The sequence below is a fragment of the Pteronotus mesoamericanus genome, unplaced genomic scaffold (assembly GCF_021234165.1).
Source record: "Pteronotus mesoamericanus isolate MK-2021 breed Mesoamerican mustached bat unplaced genomic scaffold, CSHL_Meso_final contig_100, whole genome shotgun sequence".
NCBI lineage: Eukaryota > Metazoa > Chordata > Mammalia > Chiroptera > Mormoopidae > Pteronotus > Pteronotus mesoamericanus.
In genome coordinates, this window is record NW_026554999.1 from 4,177,917 (window position 1) to 4,200,408 (window position 22,492).

The 22,492-nt window shown below is 36.3% G+C and overlaps 2 protein-coding genes across 4 annotated transcripts in view; one reads left to right on the forward strand and one right to left on the reverse strand.

Annotated features, from left to right (window-relative positions):
- Nucleotides 1–2,779, forward strand: part of GEMIN2 (gem nuclear organelle associated protein 2) — a 34,836-nt gene extending 32,057 nt beyond the window's left edge. For 2 of the 3 annotated variants that reach the window (XM_054589906.1, XM_054589989.1), the window contains one exon: nt 2,380–2,779. In XM_054589906.1, the coding sequence (XP_054445881.1) occupies nt 2,380–2,419 (40 nt within the window). In that variant the 3' untranslated portion in view covers nt 2,420–2,779. The remainder of the gene's footprint in view (nt 1–2,379) is intronic. The other variant, XM_054590033.1, reaches the window with a different exon arrangement.
- An 81-nt stretch (nt 2,780–2,860) lies between these two features.
- TRAPPC6B (trafficking protein particle complex subunit 6B) lies at nt 2,861–18,494 on the reverse strand. Its single transcript, XM_054590115.1, has 6 exons — nt 18,171–18,494; nt 12,098–12,165; nt 11,255–11,372; nt 10,220–10,303; nt 7,660–7,753; nt 2,861–6,942 (listed from the first exon to the last, which is right to left on the reverse strand). The coding sequence occupies exons 1-6, from the start codon at nt 18,249–18,251 to the stop codon at nt 6,911–6,913; spliced, it is 477 nt and encodes a 158-aa protein (XP_054446090.1). The 5' UTR covers nt 18,252–18,494; the 3' UTR covers nt 2,861–6,910.
- Nucleotides 18,495–22,492: the final 3,998 nt, after the last annotated feature.

Below are 22,492 nucleotides of genomic sequence, written 5' to 3' on the forward strand. Positions count from 1 at the left end.
AGTATGTATTGAACTGATAAGAGCTTTTAAAAAACATGATTGTAATAGCAGTACCACACCTGATAAATTTAATAATAATTCTCACAGTATCCTTTTTCATATTCCCTAATTATCCCCAAAATGTCTGTTTAATTTTGAATTGTTTAAATCCAAGATGTACTCATTGCATTTGTTTGATGTCTGTTAAGTCGCCCCATTAATCCCCCTGGAGTTTTTTCTTTGTCGTTTACTTGTTAAAGAAACTGGGACCTTTCACTTGTAAAATTTCATGTTTTGGTTTTGACAACTAAATCTTCATGGTAGTTTTTAATGTATGCATCTCCCCCTCCCCCATACATTCTGTAAACTGGTAGGTAGGTTGCTGGGGCATCAACCGCAGTCCACAGGCAGCCCAGGATGGCTATGAATGCGGCCTAACACAAAATCATAAATTTACTTAAAACGTTATGAGATTTTTTTGTGATTACTTGTCGCAGTGTATTTAATGTGTGTCCCAGAGACGCCAAAAGGTTGGACACCCCTGACTCAGAGGATTATGTATAGTGTTTTTTTGTTTGTTTGTTTGTTTGACAAGACTCCATGGATGCTGTTGTATTACATCAGGAAGCACATGTCTAGTCCTACTTTTAGTGGTGATAAACTTCATCACTGTTCAGGTCAAGTCCATTCATACATTTTACCTGTTGATTTTATCAGCTATTGATGATTGTCGCATAGATCCATTCTTTTATTAGGATTCTAAAATGCTGGTTTTTCTATTTCTCTATAGCTAGAATTTTTTTCTGTAAAACATAACTTCCCTTCAACAATTTGGTTACCCTGAAATATAGTTTACTGCCCAAAAACCCAAAAGAGGATCCAGGCTATATTCTTCCCCTTTGTTGATTTTGGAATAATGAAGTTGTGGCCTAGCCGTCCCCAAAGATGACCAATAAGGCTGTTTCTGTTTTTGGATTATTGTTTTGAATTTAGAGATTTTAACATTTGATATACTTCAATCCATTGCATTCTCTTTGATGCTCAAATTGTTCTGTCTTTGGCCACTGGGAGCCCATCAAATCAATTCCTATGCTTTTTGTTACAAAATCCTAGTGGTCTTTTATAGTTTTCTCACTTTCTGGTATGTCAAGATGATTCATATGTTGCTTGAACATTTCTGGACCTAGATCTAGAATTAGTCTTTTCTCTTCGGAGCGCCAGTTCTTCAAGTAGAAGATGGTATTTAGAGTCTACAATCTGGACATCGGGGAACTAGTTGTTATTAAGTTGGTCAGTGCACTAAGGCCTTTTCAGTGAACAGCTAGGAACTATGTATTTTTTTAGAAACAGAAATATAAAATCTTGAGTTCAAATTGGTACGTGAGTTCTAATTTAAGATTATGTGACTCTTCTTGCCCTGGCTGGTGTGCCCAGTGGATGGAGTGCTGGATTGTGAACCAAACGCCATTTGAATTCCCAGCCAGGGCACATGTCTGGGTTATAGGCCAGGTCCCAGTAGGGGGCGCACAAGAGGCAACCACATATGGATGTTTCCCTTTCTCCCTCCCTCCCCTCTCTCTAAAAATAAATAAAATCTTTAAAAAGAAATATGTGACCCTTCTTTAACATCTCTTTTCTCCTATGATGAAAATTCTGGTTTCTGACCATATTAACATAATTATAGCTTTATCCTGTAATAAGCAAATACTAGTTTGAGAATAGTACTACAATGTCACTGACAGTAAAAATACTTAAATCATTTAAAAAGTTCCTTGTTCTTTTTGTCCCTGGTATACTTTAACTAAAAACGTGTTTAAGGTCACTTGAAATTATTTTCCTCTGTGTGGTTATGCTACCAACTTGACAGATGGGAAGATTCATTTTAGGGGGTTTTAATTCATGATTTTCTTTTTTATTTAATCTTGTTTTGTAATTACATCAAATATTTACCTTGTTCCAAAATTAAAATTATAATTAAAGGTGCATTTGGAGTATTTTAGAACTCACCTCTATCCTCTCTAGCCTCTTTCTCTCTTCTATAGTTATCCATTTTATTGTTAATTTTTGGTTTATCCTTCCACTCATTGTTTCTTTTTAAAAATAACATACTGTGCGTGTATATAATTAGCATTCTTATGAACACAAAATGTAGCATACTAAACATACCATTCTATACCTTTTTTTCACTTAATAAATCCTGGAAATCATGCTATAGCAGTGGAGACATTTTCCTCATTCCTTTTTTTGTAAAAGCTTCAGTCTTCCACTGTGTAGATATACTGTAATTTATTCAACCAGCCCCCCTACCAATGGACATTTAGATTGTTTGAGGTGTTCTGCTATTATTACAAGTAGTGCTGCAATTATCTTTAAGCGTACATTCAGTTATTTCTTTACCAGGTATTTTGACCAGCGTGATTTAGCCGATGAGCCATCTTGATGTAGCTGATCTCTCAGGGATAGAAGATGATGAAGGCAGCCTGTATGAGGAAGTGCAATGCCGGTTCAAGTGCAGATTTCAGTGTATCTTCAACATTATGTAAGGGGTCTTCATCTTAACCTGTGCAACTCAAGTTGATATGCAGAAGATAAAGTGTATGTATTTGAATATCTGAAGTATCTTTGGATAATCCCACCTAATTTCTGATAAACAGTTTTCTATAACCATGTGCAAAACAGTATGATACAATTATACAAATGCTCTTGGTGCTGCTTTGTTTATTTACATATATACACATAAAATTTTATTGAAAAGTATGTTTTGATTACTAAAATTTTGTTTGACTTTTGAACAAAAGACAATGGAGAAAGGTTTTTAGAATTAAAATAATTGAGATTAAATGGTATATGTGTTCATAGCAACAGAATTAATCAAACATTTTCCGTTTAAGCTCAGTACTTTTATTTAAATGGTTTATTGCACAAAACTTTAACATTTTTAATAGTACCCTAACAAGTTGACTGCTTTAATTTTTCTGTCAAATCTGTTCATATATAATTTATACTCAGGTAGAAAGTTTTCCACCTTAAGTAACAGAAGACCCTAGGGGCAGCAGATCCTAGGAGCAATGGTTCTTCAAACAGGGGTTTATTTTTCTCACATAATGAGAAGTATAGAGGAGCTGCCTACTGGCACTGGTTCAACCAATCCATGATACCCAGGTCTCTGATTCTTTTGGCGTTTCCCTCATGACAACAAGATGGCCACTGCAATTCAAAGCTATGTGTCTGTTTTCAAAACAGGTTTCTTTCTCATACAAGCAAAACCTCCAGATAGCCACAGATTTGTGTCCATCTGTTGGCCACAAGTGTGTAAGATGATCACCTCTCATTCCAAGAAAGGCCAAGAAATGAAATTGTTAAGCCTTTCCAGACTTTCTAATAGAGGTAGAAAAGGAAAAGGGAATTAGGAATAATTGTGAATCAGGGAACCAATACTTTTGCCACTAGTTACAAATAGAGCAGATGTAATTTAAAGTTGAATCTTTCCTGTTATGTCTTGAGAAAGCTGATTTTTAAATGTCAACCTATTAGTCCAGGTTGTTGTGGTTTTTTTACCAGAATTTAAGCATTCTCTCATTGTTGGATATCTCTAATCTGTTTTCAGTGTTAATCCAATATAAAAAATGCTACCATGAATATCGTCATTGTACATAACTTTTTGCTTTCTTCGGTTAATGTTCCCAAGGGTAGGGTTGCAGTCCATACAAGTCTTATCAGTTAATACTGCATTTGAAAACTTAACTGAGGTTTTAAAAATTAGGAATTTTTGCCTCTCATCTGATAATTCTGGTATAAGTTCAGGACTTGTGCAGCAACGCTTAATATTTTAAATGTCCTGGGCTGCATCCCGATTTTTCTTTTATCAGTTTTAGTGTGGAGCTTTCATCTTTTCAGTCATGATATGGTTGCTTTGTTGCCTCACATCTAGATTCCAGGAAGGATAAAAAGGCACCATCTCACCCTAGCTCGTGTGGCTCAGTGGATTGAGTGCCAGCCTGCGAACTGAAAGGTCACAGGTTCGATTCCCCATCAGGGCACATGCCTGGGTTGCGGGCCAGGTTCCCAGTTGTGGGTGTGCAAGAGGCAACTGATTGATGTATCTCTCACACATCGATATTTCGCTGCCTCTCTTTCTCCCTCCTGCCCCCTCTCTCTAAAAATAAATAAAATCTTAAAAAAAAAAAAAAAAAGGCACAGTCTCCTCTTGTGTATGTCAGGGGAGCAAAGCATTATAAGAAAACTTACATTGCCAGAGTTATGACATGTTCTCATTATAAAGAAAAGTGGAAATAGTAATTTTTTTAGCTGAGCACATTGCCACTCCTATCAAATATGGAGTTCTGTTGGAAAAGAGGGGAGTGTGGTTATTGGGTATGCAGCCAGCAGTGTCTACCATAAAGAGTATATATTTCCAACCTATACCACAACCAGCTGTTATAGCCTCACATTTTTTTTTTGGTTAATTTGATGCTGGAGGGAGGGGGACTCCTGGGTATTGCTTTAATAGAGGTAAAGTGTCAATTATTGTTCTGACTTACATTTCTTTCATAACTAGTGGCTGAACATGTAGTTATATATACTACTCACAGAGGGCTAAATTCCTGGGGACTGGGTAGCATAAGAAAGAAAGCAATTTTACATGTCCTGAAGACAAGTGGTATAAGAAATTATTTTAATGCAGTTACACCTCTATTATCTAACAAGCTGGAGGATATCAAATAGGTAACGGAGAACCCATTTTTATAATGACTCAACATGGCATAAGGATATTTTTTAGGAATGTAGAGACAAATAAAAGTAATAGACATTTTAAGTCACTAATGTAATAAAAAATAAAGTGTGCAGACTGCAAGTATAATCATAAGATCAATCGAGGCATTCACTATTAAAAGTTATCTTCTGATTTTAATGAGAAATTGAAGAGAAAAAGTTCCCCAACTCTTAACAGAGGTAGAAAGCCTAAAGTCTGTTGAGAAATGACACATTTTAAATACAGAATTTAGAAGTAGTTATTTTGAAAATAGCTACCAAATGGTAGTTTAATCAGGTCTGTAGGATAGTGAAAAATAAATTAGATTGCACCTGCACTTTTTTGTTCACATAAAAGATACATTACTTCTTTTGGCCAGGAGGATATTATACATTTACTAAATTGTGGTAGTACTGTCATTAAAATTTCATTCATTTTAATTAATTTTTTTAAGGTTTATTTCACCTGTGTCTCTTAGCAGAATAAACCAATTAGAAACATATTAAAATTGATTCTGATTATCACTTCTACTATCTGGGGACAGAGAGAAAAATGTTTTAGAAATTATAGAAAGGTCAGCCCAGGCTGGGTAACTGCGTTGGTTAGAGCACTGTCCCTAAACACCAAAGTTGTGGGTTCAATCCCGTCAGGGCACATACAAGAATCAACCAATGAATGCACAAATATGTGGAACAACAAAAACAAGTATTTCACAGATTGCCCTAAAATGCTGATTTGAGCTATTAGTGTTGAAAAAATAGTACTGTGATCAAACACTAGGTTAAATAAATTTTTTTTCTCCAGAATCTGTAACATGCCATTAAAATGCATTAAAAATCTACAAAAGAGGATGGATTTCTAAAATGCATTTGATCATAGTACTCATTTTTCAAAGAACACTTTGAAAAACAATTGTAGGTCCTGTCTAGTTTCTTAACTTTTATGACTCCAAAATTGTGCCAGTCCCAGCCTGATGCCTAAGTTGAACTCCCATCCTACAGCTGTATTTTAGTTGGATTTGGAAACAATTCAGCAGATAACCCTGGCTGTAGGATTCTGCTTTCCCCTTGCTCACCACATGTCGGGTTCTGCTATGGACTGAATATTTGTGTCCCTGAAAATACATGTGTTCAAACCTTGACAGCCAAGGTGAAAATATAAGGAGGCAGGGCCTTTGGGAACTGATTATTAGGTCCTGAGGGCTAAGCCCTCTTGAATGGGCTTTGTGCCCTTTTAAAAGGGACCCCAGAGAGTTAGCTAGTCCCCTTAACACCAAGTGAGAACACAGACAAAAATTACGCCTTTGTGAACTAAGAAGTAGACCCTCACCACACACTGAATCTACCCTTCTACCCTTTACGGGGAAGAGTAAATAAGGGAAGAAAGATGAAAAAGTTAGAAACCACCAGCACTTCTACACAACAAGAGAAACGCTGAAAGGTGAAACTAACAGGAGTAAGTATAAAAATTCCTCTCTAAAATATCTAATATTCTTTGGCCCTAGAGTCACTGAATTCACATTTAAACTAATCTATATTTCACTTTTATTATATTAATGGATCCCTCCAGAACTAAATTCTATTAAAGTGAAAGTATTTTTTTGAGCAATTTAGGCAGTCAGATATGACATCTCTCACACATATATACAATGTATGTAATGAAATTCTTATACAGGTATAAAAATTCTTAATAAAAATAAATTATAACAATAAAATAAAAATTCTAATTTAGCATGCTATTTGCTTTTTTAATAACTAAAGTTCATAAAACAAAATCAAAATCTGTTCATTCTTACACAAATGATTCTGGCTGGTGCATAATTTTCTTTATGCTAATTTATAAAACTCGTAGTTTTGCTTTTCCATCTGTCGTTAAATACACATCTCTCTAAGCAAACAAAACTGTTTAAAATAAGAATCCTACATCTTGGTGTTTATTTGAAATCAGGTTTCTTTCACTCTAAATACCTCTTTATCTGCTTTAGTTTGGTCTATGTTAAATTGATAATACAACCTTACTCCTGCTTAAGAACACATCTTTCATTATACAAGTTAGCAAATAGCTTGTATCAACACCAATGTCCAACAATGTAATTAAATCATTGCTATTTGAAATACTTTATACAGGAATAATTTAACTAAATCTTTACATAGTTGAAGCCTTGCATTTCAGTATGTCCTACAACTTCTGTATCATCACCTGAAATTTACCTAAAAAAGAAAAACATGAAAAATCATTTTGATTTTAGCAACAAGAAAGAGAAGTCTAAACATCAGTTTTCAGCTCTATTTAGAAAGTTTTAATCAAAAAATTTGTCACATTTTTCATAATCATATTCAATAAGGGTAATTCCATTTTTATAAAATGATTATCTGATTGGTAAATAAGTGCCTTTGTTTCTCTTTGTAATCCTTACATTTTGGGTATTTTGCTACAAGTTATCATCATGAATAGAAAGGAAATAAAATGAAGCCCAAGTCAGTTGTATTCTTGGTTGGTAGCTCTGGGTGAGAGATCTTTTGAAAGTTTAGACCAGCTGGCTTTATCTAGTTTAACATAATAAATATATTCTAGAAAACTAAAAAAAAAATTTTGCAATGCTATAGGGAAATTTACTTTCTGAAAAGAATACACCAGAAAATTTTCCTTTAGAAGTTAAGAATCAGCCCTTAAATTGTCTAATTTGGTTTTCTTTAGCACATTTTCTTAAATCAATGTCCATTATGAATTCAAAAATCATTGAATATGAATATAAGTGTGCTACATATTACTATATTAAATGTTAAAACTGGTCAAAGTAAATGGTTTTAGCATTTTAAATTCCCTCAAAGTTAACAGAAACAAAACCAAAACAAACAACAACAAAAAAAACCAGACCTGAAAAACAATAACTAAAAACATTTGTAAGAAATGTGAATTCAACTTACAGGCAGGCATTGAAGACACTTCAGCTGTTACAATACTTTTTATCCCCAAGTTTGATAAGCCACCTCTGATTAAGCCACATGTAAATGCTAAATACTAAAAGGAACAAAAAAGATGAAGGTTCCTTAAGACAGTAAATCTATGGATAACTAGGACATTTAATTAAACCTTACTATTAATTTAGTCAGAGCAATTAGGCAGTCAGATATGACATCCCTCACACATATATACAATGTATGTAATGAAATTCTTATACAGGTATAAAAATTCTTAATAAAAATTTATAACAAAATAAAAAGTCTAATTTAGCATGCTATTTGCTTTTTTTAATAACTAAAATTCATAAAACAAAATCAAAATCTGTTCTTTCTTACAACAAATGATTCTGACTGATGCATACTTTTCTTCATGCTAATTTATAAAACGCTGAGTTTTGCTTCTCCATCTGTCATTAAATACACATCTCTCTAAGCAAACAAAAATGTTTAAGGATCCTACATCTTGGTGTTTATTTGAAATCCTGTTTAAAAAGAAGGGTTGTGGAAGAACTTTTCCTGTTTAAAAAGAACAGTTGTGGAAGAATATTTTCAAATTACTGAAAATTCTAATTGTTAGATGTCCCAGCTCCTTGCTACGAAATCATGACACACTACAAGCTCTGCCAATTGTGTGCTCCAGTCCGGGACTCTGAATTTAGGGTGAGCGACAAAAATCAAGCTGTGAACAGATTAGAATTAGTTCTAGAGGCAACAAAGGTAGCTTGTGTCTAATGTCAGTACTGCCTGAAGAATTCTAGCTAGGCCTTCTCTGTGGGAAGACTGGGCTGTCTTTCTGGCTGCTTTAACCTCCCGTGATTCTTGCCTGTTTTCTGAGCCTTTCCATCAATTCTGTAAGCTAAAATTATCCCAGTCAGTCAGAGTTGGTTTCTGCTTTCTACAACCAAGTCTTGATTTGTTGAAGACTTACAGTGTGCCACAACAAAAAATTATCCAGTTCAGAATATCAATAGTGTTGACATTGAGAAGCCCCATCACACTGAAACAAGGAAAGGGACTGAGCTACAGCCGAGAAAGCCAGGACAAGAATGGAAACTAAGAAACTATTAATCCAAGGAATTTTTGGTTATCTACCTTTTTGTATTGTATGATATTTAACAATACTATGTATATATGAATAATATAGAACATTATTATTTTATAATACACATAAATGGGTACTGATAGGCAATGAGATCCAGGGTCCTGAAACTTTGAACTGGAAGAAAGCTTAGAGACTGTTTGTAATATAGAGATTACTATGACCAGTTTTATTAATGAGAAAACCAAGGTCCAGAGGGGTTATGTAACTTACCCAAAGTCATAAACCTCCAAGTTGTGAAGCTTAGCTTAAATCTAGATTTAGTTGGTCCCAAGTCCATGTTATTTCCACTATACCTATACTGCCTTTGGGTTAGATAATTTAGGTATGGACAAATTTTTACAGATAAATAGGCAATTTACACTGCCCAAGATATTTTAATCACTTCAAAGGAATGTTTACATTAAAACTTGTTATTTTGCCCTGGCCTGGTGACTCGGTTGGAGCAGTGACCCGTACACCAAAACGCTACAGGTTCAATCCCCGGTTGGGGCACATATCTAGGTTGTGGGTTTGATCCCCAGTTACAGGAGGCAACTGATCTATGTTTCTCTCTCATATCAACATCTTTCTCTCTCTCCCTCTCTCTTCCCTCACCTTCTTCTCTAAATCTATAAATACCCTTGAGTGAGAATTCAAAAATTTTTTAATTAAAAAAAACTTGTCATCTTTCTTCAACACATCTATTTACTTATTGATTCCTACATGAGATTGAAAAATGAAAACTACGCAAAAGCCAGAAACACAGAGATACTTAACACAAACCATGTGTTCTTAGAAACAATGTTAACTATATTCAAAATAATTCTTTTAATCTACTAAAGGAGATTATAAATATAAACTCTGAGGTCAATAATTTTGCACAGCCAATATGAGTTTTATAAGCTTGATTATCTTTTCTGACATATCTGCTATATTCAAAAATCCCATTAATCTTCATTTCATTGGCGTTTAGTTATACTGTTTCTTTAATTGGTCATCATAAGCCTATTTAGCTACAATTTAATCTTATTTTAACATGATGAACATCTGTCTCCTATTTCACAGCAACAAGTTTAAACAAAAGAGAACTGTAAAACCTATTTTATGTTTTTAAAGATTTTTTTTTTTTTTTTTTTAAGAGAAAGGAGAAGGGAGGGAGAAACAGAGGGAAAGAAACATGCACATGCAAGAGATACGTCAATAGGTTGCCTCTTGCACACTGCAAACTGGGGACGTGGCCCGCAACCCAGGCATGTGCCCTGACCAGGAATTGGATGGGTGACCTTTTGATTCACAGACAGGCACTCAATCCACTCAGCTACACCAGCCAGGCTGTAAAATCTATTTTAAATTCAAAAGTCTGTTGTGACTGGGACTTTACTTTTCCCTATGGTTCTACTCTTCATAATTAAAAAACTCTCAATCTTCTATTCCACTAAATACCTTCGATGCATGTTCTAAGTACTGCTTTCCTGCAGACATCTGAGTAAGCAGACGAAATTTGTTGTCCTGGAGTACATAGATGCCCTGTTCCAAAAACAAAAAACACATCCAAAGTCAGTGTGGTCTGCAGTCCACTGCAGACTCACCTCTTCAAACCAATATAAGAGTTATTAAAAGTCTCCTTTCCAATGGCCAAAATTTCTTTTAAGTTAAGGAGTTTTGCAATGTTCAAGCTGAAAAATTGGTCAACATTTTATAACACTCAATGCTTTTAAATAGTGAAGACATAAAGATGCGTAAGACATAGTCACTATCCTTAACTCACAGTCTAGTGTAAAAGAATCACAAATAACTTGTCCAGGTAAAATTAGCAGTTGTATATTATTAACTCCTATCTATAAAGCCAATAATCAGTCACTTCTTCCTATTAGTATTTCAAGTATTTCCAGGTTGATATTGTTATATGAAAAAAAAAATCGATGTGTAGCTACTAAATACATTCTTTTCATTTTTTTCTTTTTTTTTCTTTTCATTTTTTATGCAAAAAATGAAAAGGCCAAATCCTCTCTAAATATTTCCTTGAGTGGATTTTAAGTGCACAAAATATTTTAATAGAATATATCACAGCAAGTAAACAATGCAAGACTTATTTAAGAATTAAATATGCTTTATAAATTAGACCTCAGAAATTACTCTAAAGATATAAATGTGATATATTTGTGGTTCTGCTTATTACTATCGCTATGTAATAATAACTAAGAAGCCAAATCCTAAAACCTTTATCATTCTGACACTGCTAGTTTTTAAAACTTAAAATAACTTAATTAGGGGGAAAGAAACAGCTATCATTACTGATAATTGTCCCTTTGTCTTTATTCACTATATGCTATTAGAGGAAGAAATTAATGACTTATTAGTAACATATAAGAGAAACATTCCAAAGTTGACTAGAAATTATTTTAAGTTTTAAATAATTAGTAAATCACTAAAATAGGACATTTATATTAAAAAATAGGCCTTGATTTATCTAAATACCTGATGATTTGTCCTTAGATTGTCGATTTGTTTCTTGAATACTGTAGTCCAGAAATCTTTACAAATGAACTTCATGATATCTAACTCATCCTTGAACCTTGCAGTATCTTTTGTAAACCTAAAAAGATCAACTAGAAGTAATTCAGTATTTTCTCTCCAAAGAAAGTAGGAGGGGTCAATTGTTAAGTAATTTCCAAATGCCAGAACAGCACTGAATATTGACTCATAAAGTGATAAGCACCAAGCGAAGTAGACCCCATCACAATAGACTTACCTTCTGTAATACAGTTATGGGACTAAAATTGGTCTAATTGTAGAGTCTAACAGTAACCTGCAGTTTTAGGTACTGATTCATTCTAGCAAATCAAAAAAGCTGAGGATGATCATGGTGGTGTTATACAAAACATAAAGTTCAGCTATTCAGATAGTCAGAAAGGAATAATAAAAAGAATTGTTCTATAAATGGGAAGATGATTGCATGATAAACATAGACTCTAAAGCACTTCCATCCCTATGCAGTTAAACAAAATTACATTTAGATGAATGAACCTATGGACCTTAAGTAGAAAATGCAACAAGACTTTAGATAGTTGTTTCAGTAAACCAAAGTTTTCAGGGAAAAAAGTCTAAAACATAAAATATATTTTTTTCTTCAAATATTAAAACATAAAAGTTGAAAAACTGAGTTAAAATAAGACCTAAAAAGATATTTTAATTTGTGAAACAAAGACCAAAATTTGGGAATGAAAATTAAAGTATCTCAAGTTTTATGCAATCTTTTGAAATAGATCATCTTTGTTCATAACCCACCTGGAAGAAAATTTTCAAATCCAGACTGCTCACCTTTCAATCAATCCTTGTCCCACTCGAAACCCCATGTTTTCCAGCTTAGTAATACAGCGTCCATTTTCCTATTTAAAAAAAAATAAAAGCTTTAAATACTTTTAGAATCCCAGAATGTAGATATTCAAAATTGTTTTAATATGTTGGCTAAAAATATCAATGTAAACATTTATACTTTCTTCATTGAAACATAAGAAAAAGTGAATTTTCTTAGTACTAATCATTTTCATAAGGCAGAAGATAAATAGGGAACTGTTGCTTATTTTTACTTTTCAGAAATCCTGAAGCTCTTTTTAATTACTTCCCCCCCTGCCTTTTTTTTTTTTTTAACTTTTCCTTTTTCAGCAATTCCTCTTCTCTCAGTTATAAAACTTTGTATTAGGAGCATTTGAGATCTTTCTTCCTGGCAATTGTCCTCAGTTTTGACTCAAATAGACTCTTATAAAATTCTCTATAAAACAAACAAATGAACAAACAAACAAAGACCTTGATATCACCTTTGACTTTTTTCCGTCAGTCATTTGCTTTGTGCTGTCACTAAGTTCTATTGCTTCTTGCTTTAATTAAAATGTCTCTTAGGGTTATCCAGGCTTTCCAGCTCTCAGTGCATCTAAGTTGATGACCCTACCAATCTATGGCTTGAATCATGCAATTGCTTTGCTCTTCCTTTGACAATTTCATCCAGTCTTAATGATTTAAATACTGTCCCTATGCTGGACTCCCGGAACCTTCTGGATGACCTCCAAAGACCTATACCATGCAGACCCATGCACCTCTTGAACCTCAACCTTCTACTCTTGTTCACCCACTCTGCTCCAGCTGCACTGGTCTCCTTGCTGTCCTTAAACATGCCAGATATCCCCTTCTCTCAGGGATCTTGCACAGGCAACACTTCCTCCAGATATTCACAAGCCCAGCTCTCTTGCTTTAAGTCTTCCCTCACATGTCACCATTACCAATGAAGCCCATCTTAACCATTCTTTAAAATTGCAACATCATTCCCCTTCAGCAACTCTCTAGCCTAGTGATTTTCAAAGTGTGATTTTCAAGACCAGCAACACTGCTATCACAAGGAAACTTGTAAAAATGACAAATTCTGTAATCCCAACTCCAATTTACTGAATCAGAAACCAGGTTTGGGATGACCAATAATTAAGCTGTCTCCAAAGAACTTTTTTCACCATTTAACACACAATATACACATTTTACTAATTTTATATTGCCATATTCCTCCATCCCCACTCTGCTAGAATACTGTTCCAAGAGGGCAGGATTTTTTATATATTTTGAAGCCTGTTTATCTCTCACTAAGAAGTACATCATAGGCTTCATTATTTTCTGAACTTTCTTCCAAAGAACTTTGTACTCCACTTACGGGCTGTGACTACTAACTTGGTATTTCTAGTACAGACTTTATTGGACACAGACATCCTGAGGTCCCACAGGTCCCTCAAATTAGGCATATTTAGCTGGCTCTTCCTCCAGAATTCCTGAACTTCATTAACAGCATCACCATTCACCTAGATACTCCACCCAAAAGACTTCCATTTTCTTCCCCTCTTTGCCCCCAACCTCTCCACAGACACTGCGGTCCAGTCCTGCGGAGCCTATGCCTACATGTTTTCCAAAATACATCTTCTCTCTCCATCCTCACTGCTTAAGTTAGCTCTTACCATTTCTCTCCTGGTTTTCAGTCAGAGCCTTCCCACTGATCTCCTTGTCTAGTTTTTTCTTCCTTTGATTTATTTTCTGTATTTCTGGTATAGACTTTCTAAAAAACAAATCATGTTAAATTTCTACTGGATCTTGCAGCACTTCTTTCCCTTTCTTCAAAATCAAGCCCAAACTACTTAGCATGACATGATGTGCCTTTCCTTAAATGACCCCCAGCTAGTTAAGCAGAATCACTAACAGCCACATATCCACAAACATTCTTCCTTCGACCACTCTGAAATTTCTGCAGCAAGTCCAGAGTTCCATGCTTTCTTCTGCCTCCATACCTTTGTAAATGCTGTTCCCTAAGCTGTTCATCTTTTAAATTTCTCTCAAGTATCACATCCTCCCAGAAACCTTCCCCGATACTCCTGTGGGCCCTAAGCTTGCAATAACACTCTGTACATACATTTAATATTGTACATATCATTATTCTTGGTTTTTTTGTTATTCTCCATAGTCATTCCCAAACATGCTCAGACAGAATGAGCACCTATGAGCCAGGATGCTTTGTAGAATGATCGACTCTTTGTAGAACACTCTGTTCTTTGTAGAATCACCCAGGAACATATTGATTAGCAGGAAGTATGTTTATATATGTAGACATTTTAAAAGACTAACTATGATCACATGAGCTTTTAAAATAAGCCCTGGTAAATACCTTCTGATATTACTACTTATTCATTCCCTTTGGCACATGTGAGTGCTCTCTTGTAGGCACCAAAGTTTAAAAAAAAACCTGAAAATATTTTATCCATTAACTTTTCTTTAAAATACTTATTCTCCATAAAGGTAAGCACCCAATTATTCAGTTCTTAAAGATTTAATTCCTCTTTAACATAGTTTGAAAATCCCTGACTTGGAGGGTAAGAACATTGGTCCTTTATTTCATTTCAAAACTTATGACTTTATGTCTAAAAAGATATATAAAATGCATTTCTGGAGGAAAAGATTATGTGTCATTCTTCTACCTTTATTATTATTATTAAAAAATTTGAAGCACACAAAGTAGAGCCACTAACACAATGAAGAACCTTTTTAAAATTTTTTGATTGATTGATTTTTAGAGAAAGAGAGGAAGTGGGGGTGTGGGAGAGATTGATTTGTTATTCCATTTATTTATACATTCATTGGTTGATTCATGTATGTGCCCTGACCAGGGATCAAAACCACAACCTCGGCACATGGAACGATGCTCTACCAACTTAGCTACCAGGCCAGGGCCACAATGAACCCTCTTACACCCTGATTCCAAGGTGTGTTCTAATCATCAAGACTGCCAAGTAACTTTTTAGCTCTGGCCATGTGCTAAAAGGTTGTGGGTTCAATCCCCGATCAGGGCACATACCTAGGTTTTGGGTTCAGTCCTGGTTCGGGGTGCCTACGGAAGGCAACCGGTCTATGTTTTTCTTTCACATTAATGTTTCCTTCTTTTTCTCCTTCTCTTTCTGTCTCTCCACCCCTCTTCCTCCTCTAAAAACAATAAACATATCCTCAGGTGGGGATTAAAAAAAAGACTACCACATAACTTTCTAAAAATCATTTTGTTTATATGTACTTTATGTTTTCCCTCCACCATAAACAAATTGCAATAGTAAAAGTTATTTTTAGTTTAAACCAGCTATTTCAACCTTTTTCGTCTCATGGCACACACAGACCAATTACTAAAATTCTGCAGCACAATAAAATATATATTTTTTGCCAATCTGACAAAAAATAGGTGTAATTTTGATTCATTCACACCAGACAGCTATTGTGTTGGCTGTTGTCATATTTTTATTTTAAGATCTATGGGAAAAAGAGATCAGTGCCGCTGACTAGTCAGCTATTACATGTTTTAAAAATTCTTGCTGCACACTGGTTGAAAATTGCTGATTTATTCTTTCTGCTGGATGCATGGTCTGTTTTCTTTGTAAATGCAATACAATAAACAATTTAATAACCTGAAAAAAGGAAAATTACACCCTGATTGCAATATGAATTCTAATATTCAAGACTGGTTTAAGTGATTCAAAACTTATGAATTTCTTTCCTCATATATGACTAGCACACCTCTTTAAATTACCATTCACGATTACAACAGCTCTGTTTTCTTTTTGGGTTAATACATTAGGGAAAAGAGGGATTAAAACAAAAAAAAAGGTGATTTTCCTGGACAAGAGCTGGAAGAGAGAAATTGGAGAAAGAAAGTGAAAAGAACTGACGGCACATGTTGGGGGTTGGGTGGAACAGGGACAGCATGATAAAGAATAAAAGGGGTATGCTACTAATTATTCCTGGGGAAAAGGAAGGCTACCTTTGCACAAACAGCAAATGTCTGCTACTCAGCACTTAACACAGATGATAAACATTAACAACTATTGGTTGTTGATGATGGCAAATTTAAAAATTTGTAACTTGAAAAAATCTCTATTACAGATGGATCTGAATTACAATAGAATTTGCTTCATTTCTAGTACTCTTCCTGATGTCTTCCTAATGATATCTACCAATACATCATGCCCATATGCCATAGACTGAATGTTTGTGTCCCCCCAAATTCATATATTGAAACCCTAACCCTCAATGTGATGCTTTAGGAGGTGGGACTCTTGCGAGGTGATTCCATCATGAGAGCCCTCAAGAATGAGATTAGCACCCTTAAAGAAGAGATCCCAGAAAGCTAGTGAGTCCCCTTCCACTGTGTGAGGGCACAGCCAAAAGACATCTCTGAACCAGGAGCAGAAGTTCACTAGAAACAGATTCTGCTGGTATCTTGATCTTCAATTTTCCAGCCTCCAGAACTTTGAGAAATAAATGTTTGTTGTTATAAGCCACTCCATCTGTGGTATTTTTTTACAGCAGCTGGAACAGACTAAGATACTAATCTTCTTATAGTTTAAAAACTGGCAATACCTCTTCCTGAATATCCTATAGGAATCAAAATTTCAACCTGTCCAAAATTAAGTCATTATCTTCATCTCTTTCTTCTCCTTTATTCCCTTCCTACCAACCCCATTCCTCAAGCTAAAAACCTAGGAATAATTTTCAACTCTCAGTCCTATACCTAACCAAGTCCTAGAGATTCTACCTCCTAGTTCTCAAACTTGTTCACTCCCCTTCTCTCTATTCCTATCTTAATTCAGATTGTCATCATCTCCTGCCTGGGCGCCTGCAATAAGTGGATCTTCTCACCACAAGGATCTTCCCTCTCCAGCCTGCCCTGCTTTCTAAAATACAAATGGGCTATGTCATTCCCCTTCTTAAAAACCCTTTAAATCTTCCACCGAGCGGTCCAAATTCTTTAATCATACAAGGCTCTTTCTGGTTTTAGCTCACAATATGTTTCACTCTCCATCATTCAATCTAGTCACAATAAAATATGTGTACTTACGCATATTTAAATACTTCACACTCTTTCATATCTCTATGTCTTTCTTTGTCTTTGCCTAGGATGTTTTTCCTACAGCCACTTCCACTCTTTACCAGCAGCAATATAGAAAGTGCTTCTAATTTGAGCATAACTTTGGAATATCTCATTTATAAAAGTTCTGTTTAAACGCCATGATTCTATACCTAATTACCTTAATTATTCACCAAACCCCTATTCCCCAATGACGGTGAGGCAGGGGTTTTATTTTATTCACCGAGCACAGCGACAGGCCCACAATACAAACTGAGTATTTTCTGAATCAATCCATGCGTGAATAAGGATTGCCACGTTTAAGAGGTAACCTCTGCAATGCTGGGGCCATTGTTTCCTTCATTACCGTACCCCCAGCACCTAGAAAACTAGCTCTAACATAATGGGCACTAAATATTTTTAAATTAATTAATTAGTTTCCTAACTATAGTAATGCCTGCAAACTTTCTTTCGCTTTGACCTCAACTGTCATGAGGCTTCTGTCTTCGGGTTGCGTGTGGAGTGGTGTTAAGAGTTTGGGATAAAGGAAGGAGGGACAGCTCTTTTAGACTGGAGCAGGTCTGCGCAGTGGGTGGCTCAGAAGTGCTGGAAATGGCAGAATAATTAAGTAGGGGACCCTGCCATAAGTCACGGTAGAGACAACACTAAAAGTAAGAAAATCTGCGGCCTGCAGGACACAGGTATGGAAATGGACCAAAACAAAAAAACAAAACAAAAAAAAAACCAACAAAAAAAACCCCCAGTACCAAATAGTAGAAAATGCTAAAGAGAAGAGAGAAAAGGAAAAAGACGGAAGACAGCTGACAGGTTCTAGGGCTTACGATACCAGCAGGTAGACCAGCTTGTCTACACCTCAGGAGGCGTTGGGTGGTGATGGGATAGGGGCTGAGGGAAAGAACTGAGGGGAAAACAAAGAGTGTCACTGCAATAGGGTCTCAAGGGCCTAGCAGCACTCACCACCTCCCCCTGCTCCGCGGACTTGTACACTCCAGACACCATCTCGTTATGAAGAAGCAAAAACAACGCCTCGTCCGCCATTTCCTGCTTATTCTTGCAAGCTCTGGTTTTCGGCTCCCGTTTGGGCCGGGCCCCTGGGTTCCGGCTAGCGCCTGAGCGATTTGGAATGTGCCACAGCTCCCACAGACTGCAGCCAGTCCCTCGTTGCTAGGAGACCGAGGAAGTCAATTTGTTTCCTGAAGGCTGATACTGGAGGGAGCCCTGCACAGGGACGAGCCCGCCCCAGGAACGCCAAGAGTTTGACAGCTGCCGGAACCAAACCCAACCTGGGGTGACCCAATCCGGCCCCCGGGCTGGGGGGCGAAAAAACAACTTCCGGTTCGCTCTATCCCGGCATTCAGGCAGCTCTATGATCACAGAGTTCCTTCCCTGGAATGAACAGCTGGTGGTGATATTGCGGAGGCAGGCGGAATGGGATAATACAGAAGGAGCTGTCACTGCTCCCTCTGTGTTAACTTCCTATAAAAATGCCTATTTGCTTCTTCAAAAGGGTTCACCTCCTGCGGTATATATAATACTTTTTCGTATGGGATCTTGCTTACCAGCATGTTGTCAATTTGGCTCAAATACTTCAAAAATTCTTTAAAAAGAGTGAATATATCAATTTTTCAGGCCATACGTTTTAGAGACATTGAGTTCATCTCAATCGACATTCGATTAAGCCTAGGTATGCAAAAAGCTTTAAAACCATTTGCCACCAGGAAGTTTACTGGAAAGGGTGTAAGGGACAAGGGAGTGAGCAAGGAACAAGATATGCTTGAACCAGAAAACAAATTTATCAGAGGATTAGAAGAACGGAAAAAAGTGCTAAAGACTTCAGAAAAGCAACTGTCATGAATGAAGTTCATAAGAATCTGTGACACCTGACAGGTGAAGCTCAGTTGGTTGGGCATTGTCTCACAGAGGAAAAGGTGGCAGGTTGGATTCCCCATCAGGGCACATGACTGGTCTGCGGGTTTGTCCCAGGTTGGGGAGCTTAAGAGGGACAACTGACGTTTCTCTCTCACATGGATGTTTCTTTTTCTCCCTCTTTTTCCCTCTCTCTAAAAATAAATAAAATGAGATGTTTTTTTAAAAATCTGTGACAGAAGTGAAACAACTACAAAGGTGCAAATACATATGTTCAATGAATGCACCTCTTAAATTTGGCAAATCTGGCATAAATGTGTTGTTTTCTTCATAATTGGCAAAGCAGATTTTTTCCAATTAATTCATCACTTCCCAAAAATTAACATACTGAGTTTTTTCAAATTGCTGACAACCTCTCCACTCTTTGTACCCTTTCACAAAGATTTAAGATCATGTTCCATAATCAAAACTATAGTGCCTTTTTTTTACATGCCCCTTCTAATGTTTAGATCAGTTTATTTGATCATCACATAAGTCAAGCATAAAAGTTCCACCTAAGCTTTAAAAAATGATAGTGTAATTTTGCAACCATAATCTTAATTTTTCCAGCACTAAGATTTCTTATGTGTGAAGTCAGGTCCTTTATGTCCCAATTGCATTCTTCCTTCATCATCACCATCAAGGAACAGAAGGAATCGAAGCTCACTACTGAGGTCAGAGTAAGCAATTAATCAACTTAACAAAGGTGATTTATCAAACTTCAGTAATAACAGGGTATTAGAATATATTGAATTTTTTTATTTATTGATTGGGGATGGGGAAAAGAGAGACAGACAGACAGACAGACATCAATTTGTTGTTCCAGTTATTTATGCATTCACTGGTTGATTTTTATATGTGCCCTGACTGGGGACTGAAACCACCACCTTGGAATATCGATAGATGCCCTAAAGAACTGAGCTATCTCGCCAGGGCAGTTCTTAGAATATTTTGAAGAATAGAGGGGAAACATTCATTAAACACCTACTAAATACTGAACACAGCATTTTACTAATTCCTCTCCCCCTACCCACCCCATAAAGCAGACTATGTTAAAATGTCCACAATCCAAATAACAGATCCTTTGGAAACAGGAATAGACCCTGGTTTCAGTTAACTTTAAAAGCATTTTCTCATAGAAACGTTACTGGGGAGACCCAAGTCAGGGGGATCCCCCTCCTCAGTTCTTGCCTTGCTTGCAAGAGAATTCAGGCCAGCGACAGCACAAATAGTGGAAATGAGATAGCAAAAATATTTATCAAATACACTTGAGCACAAAACTATAGGTAGGCACCCAGCTAGTCTGAATACCCCAGGTAGAGAGTAAATAAAGTTGTTAGTAAGTTTGTTCTATACACTTGTTCATCTGGCCACAACTGGGCACTCAGCTAATCTGAGTGTGCCAACTATTGGGGTTCAGTGGTTATATACTTTAGTCAGTTTCTAGGTTCCCCCTCCTCCTCTCCATTCCAGACCTTGGGACAGTTACAAAGGTTTTCTTTCCCAGCTAGTGGAGACGATACACACAGAATTTCAATGGCTCCCCTCCTCTGGCGCTATTATAGTTTTGCTTGTGGTGTTCCAAACATCTGGCAATCTTATCAGACGGGGCTCAGGACTGCTGAATCAATGGGTGAGACATGTCTACCTTTTGTTTCTAGCCTCCTGTTTTGAGTTCTTTATTAGATTGTACTGGACAGGGCCCCTGCTTTATTTCCTCTCCAGCCGCCCATTCCTAGCTGCTATCTAACAGAAACAGTTTTATTTGGTGTTAGGATCTACTGTTACCACATTCTCCTGGTTCATACACTGCTTATGACATAGGATTCTAACATGGATCAATTACATCAAATATGCTCACAATCAGAAAGAAATATTCATCAATCTTCATCCCTTTTACCTATCTTTACTTTGTTTTTTCAATAACACTTCTCTGTTTCTCAGTGTTGGGGTGGAAAAGCTTTCCTTCTACTCTTTTAGTTTTGTTGGCTGGTTTAATAATGAAGTTGACACAATTGATTAACAGGAGAAAAATGAATTTAATTTCATGACTATTAAAGCTCCATAAGAATATGAGGCCCCAAAGGCAGTTAGGCAATTGAGGTTTATATGCTGTCCTAACTTAAGGAATGGGATAGGGACCCAGGGCTTCAAATGAAGGGAAGACAATCCACAGGAAGAAGAGCAGATATTTGGTAAACAGATAGATGTTTGCCTTGCTATGCAGGTAAGCCTTTCAGATAAAAAGTTCTCTCTCAAGTTATATACTATAATATTGTACACTGGAAACATACAATCTTATTAACCAATGTCAATTATTTTATTTTTAAAAAGTAAATTTATTTTTAGTTAAAGGAAAGTTAGCTCTGGTAATCTCTCTCTCTTCCTTGACCAGGCCCTCTAACTAAATTACTTTAGGTAGTTAGGAAGAGGTAAAAGTTTTTTTTTTCTTTTTAATATTTATTTAGAGAGAGAGGGAGGGAGAGAGAAAGAAATGGAGAAAAACACATATTGGTTGCCTCTCATGTGCTTGGAACTCCCAACTCAGGCATGTGCCCTGACCAGGGATTGAATCAGTGATATTTTGCTTTGCAGGATGATGCCCAACAGCAACACCAGTCAGGGCTAGACATTTTCCTTTAATCTGCTGGGTCTTAACTGCATTCAACTCAAAATAATTCATATGCCAACCTGGCATATTTTGGGGTGGAATATTCTGCTCTTTCACTAACATGCTACATAATTTACTCATGTTTGTCCTTTATCTCCATACTTTTTCTGCTCCCAGTCTCCTTGAGAGTAAAGATCTATATTGTACACTGATATACCCAAGTTCTTGGAATACTGTCTTGCACATAATAGGCACTCACTAAATATTTGTTGAATAAGTACACGAATGATCTTTGCTCCCTGAAGAGTTTATAAACTCCAGAGAAGCAGGAACCTCCACTATTTTGTTCTAGGATTTATCCTCAAAGCCTAGGTTACTGCTCATACATAAGAGGAGCATTTAAAAGTTGGTGAATTATAATAGTGGCTGGGGTTAAATCCAGTTGGCCTGCTAAAGATTGGTGCCAGGAGGGGTGCCAGTATGATGCCTGCCTGATAGATGGAAAAATGCGAATGCAAAGGTTATTCGTAACATTGTAAGAAAATGTTTTCTGAGCTATAATTTGCAAAGATATTTGCAAATATATTTCTGGTGGCAATGCAGGTAGAGCAGAACCAGAGGTTGACAACAATCTCACACACACAACTAACAATAGCACCGCTCCCTGGACCACATCTTTAACCAGCTCTGGCCAGGCGTAGAGGCTAATGTCTGCCTCATCTGTCTCATCGTCGTTTTTTCCTTCTAGCACAGCCTTGCACAG

Coding starts and splice junctions, on each gene's coding strand:
- TRAPPC6B (XM_054590115.1), bottom strand. CDS start 18,251: ATGGCGGACGAGGCGTTGTTTTTGCTTCTTCATAACGAGATGGTGTCT. Junction 12,166..18,170: donor CCGCGGAGCAGGGGGAGGTG/GTGAGTGCTGCT, acceptor TTTTTTAAATAG/GAAAATGGACGCTGTATTAC. Junction 11,373..12,097: donor GGACAAGGATTGATTGAAAG/GTGAGCAGTCTG, acceptor TGATCTTTTTAG/GTTTACAAAAGATACTGCAA.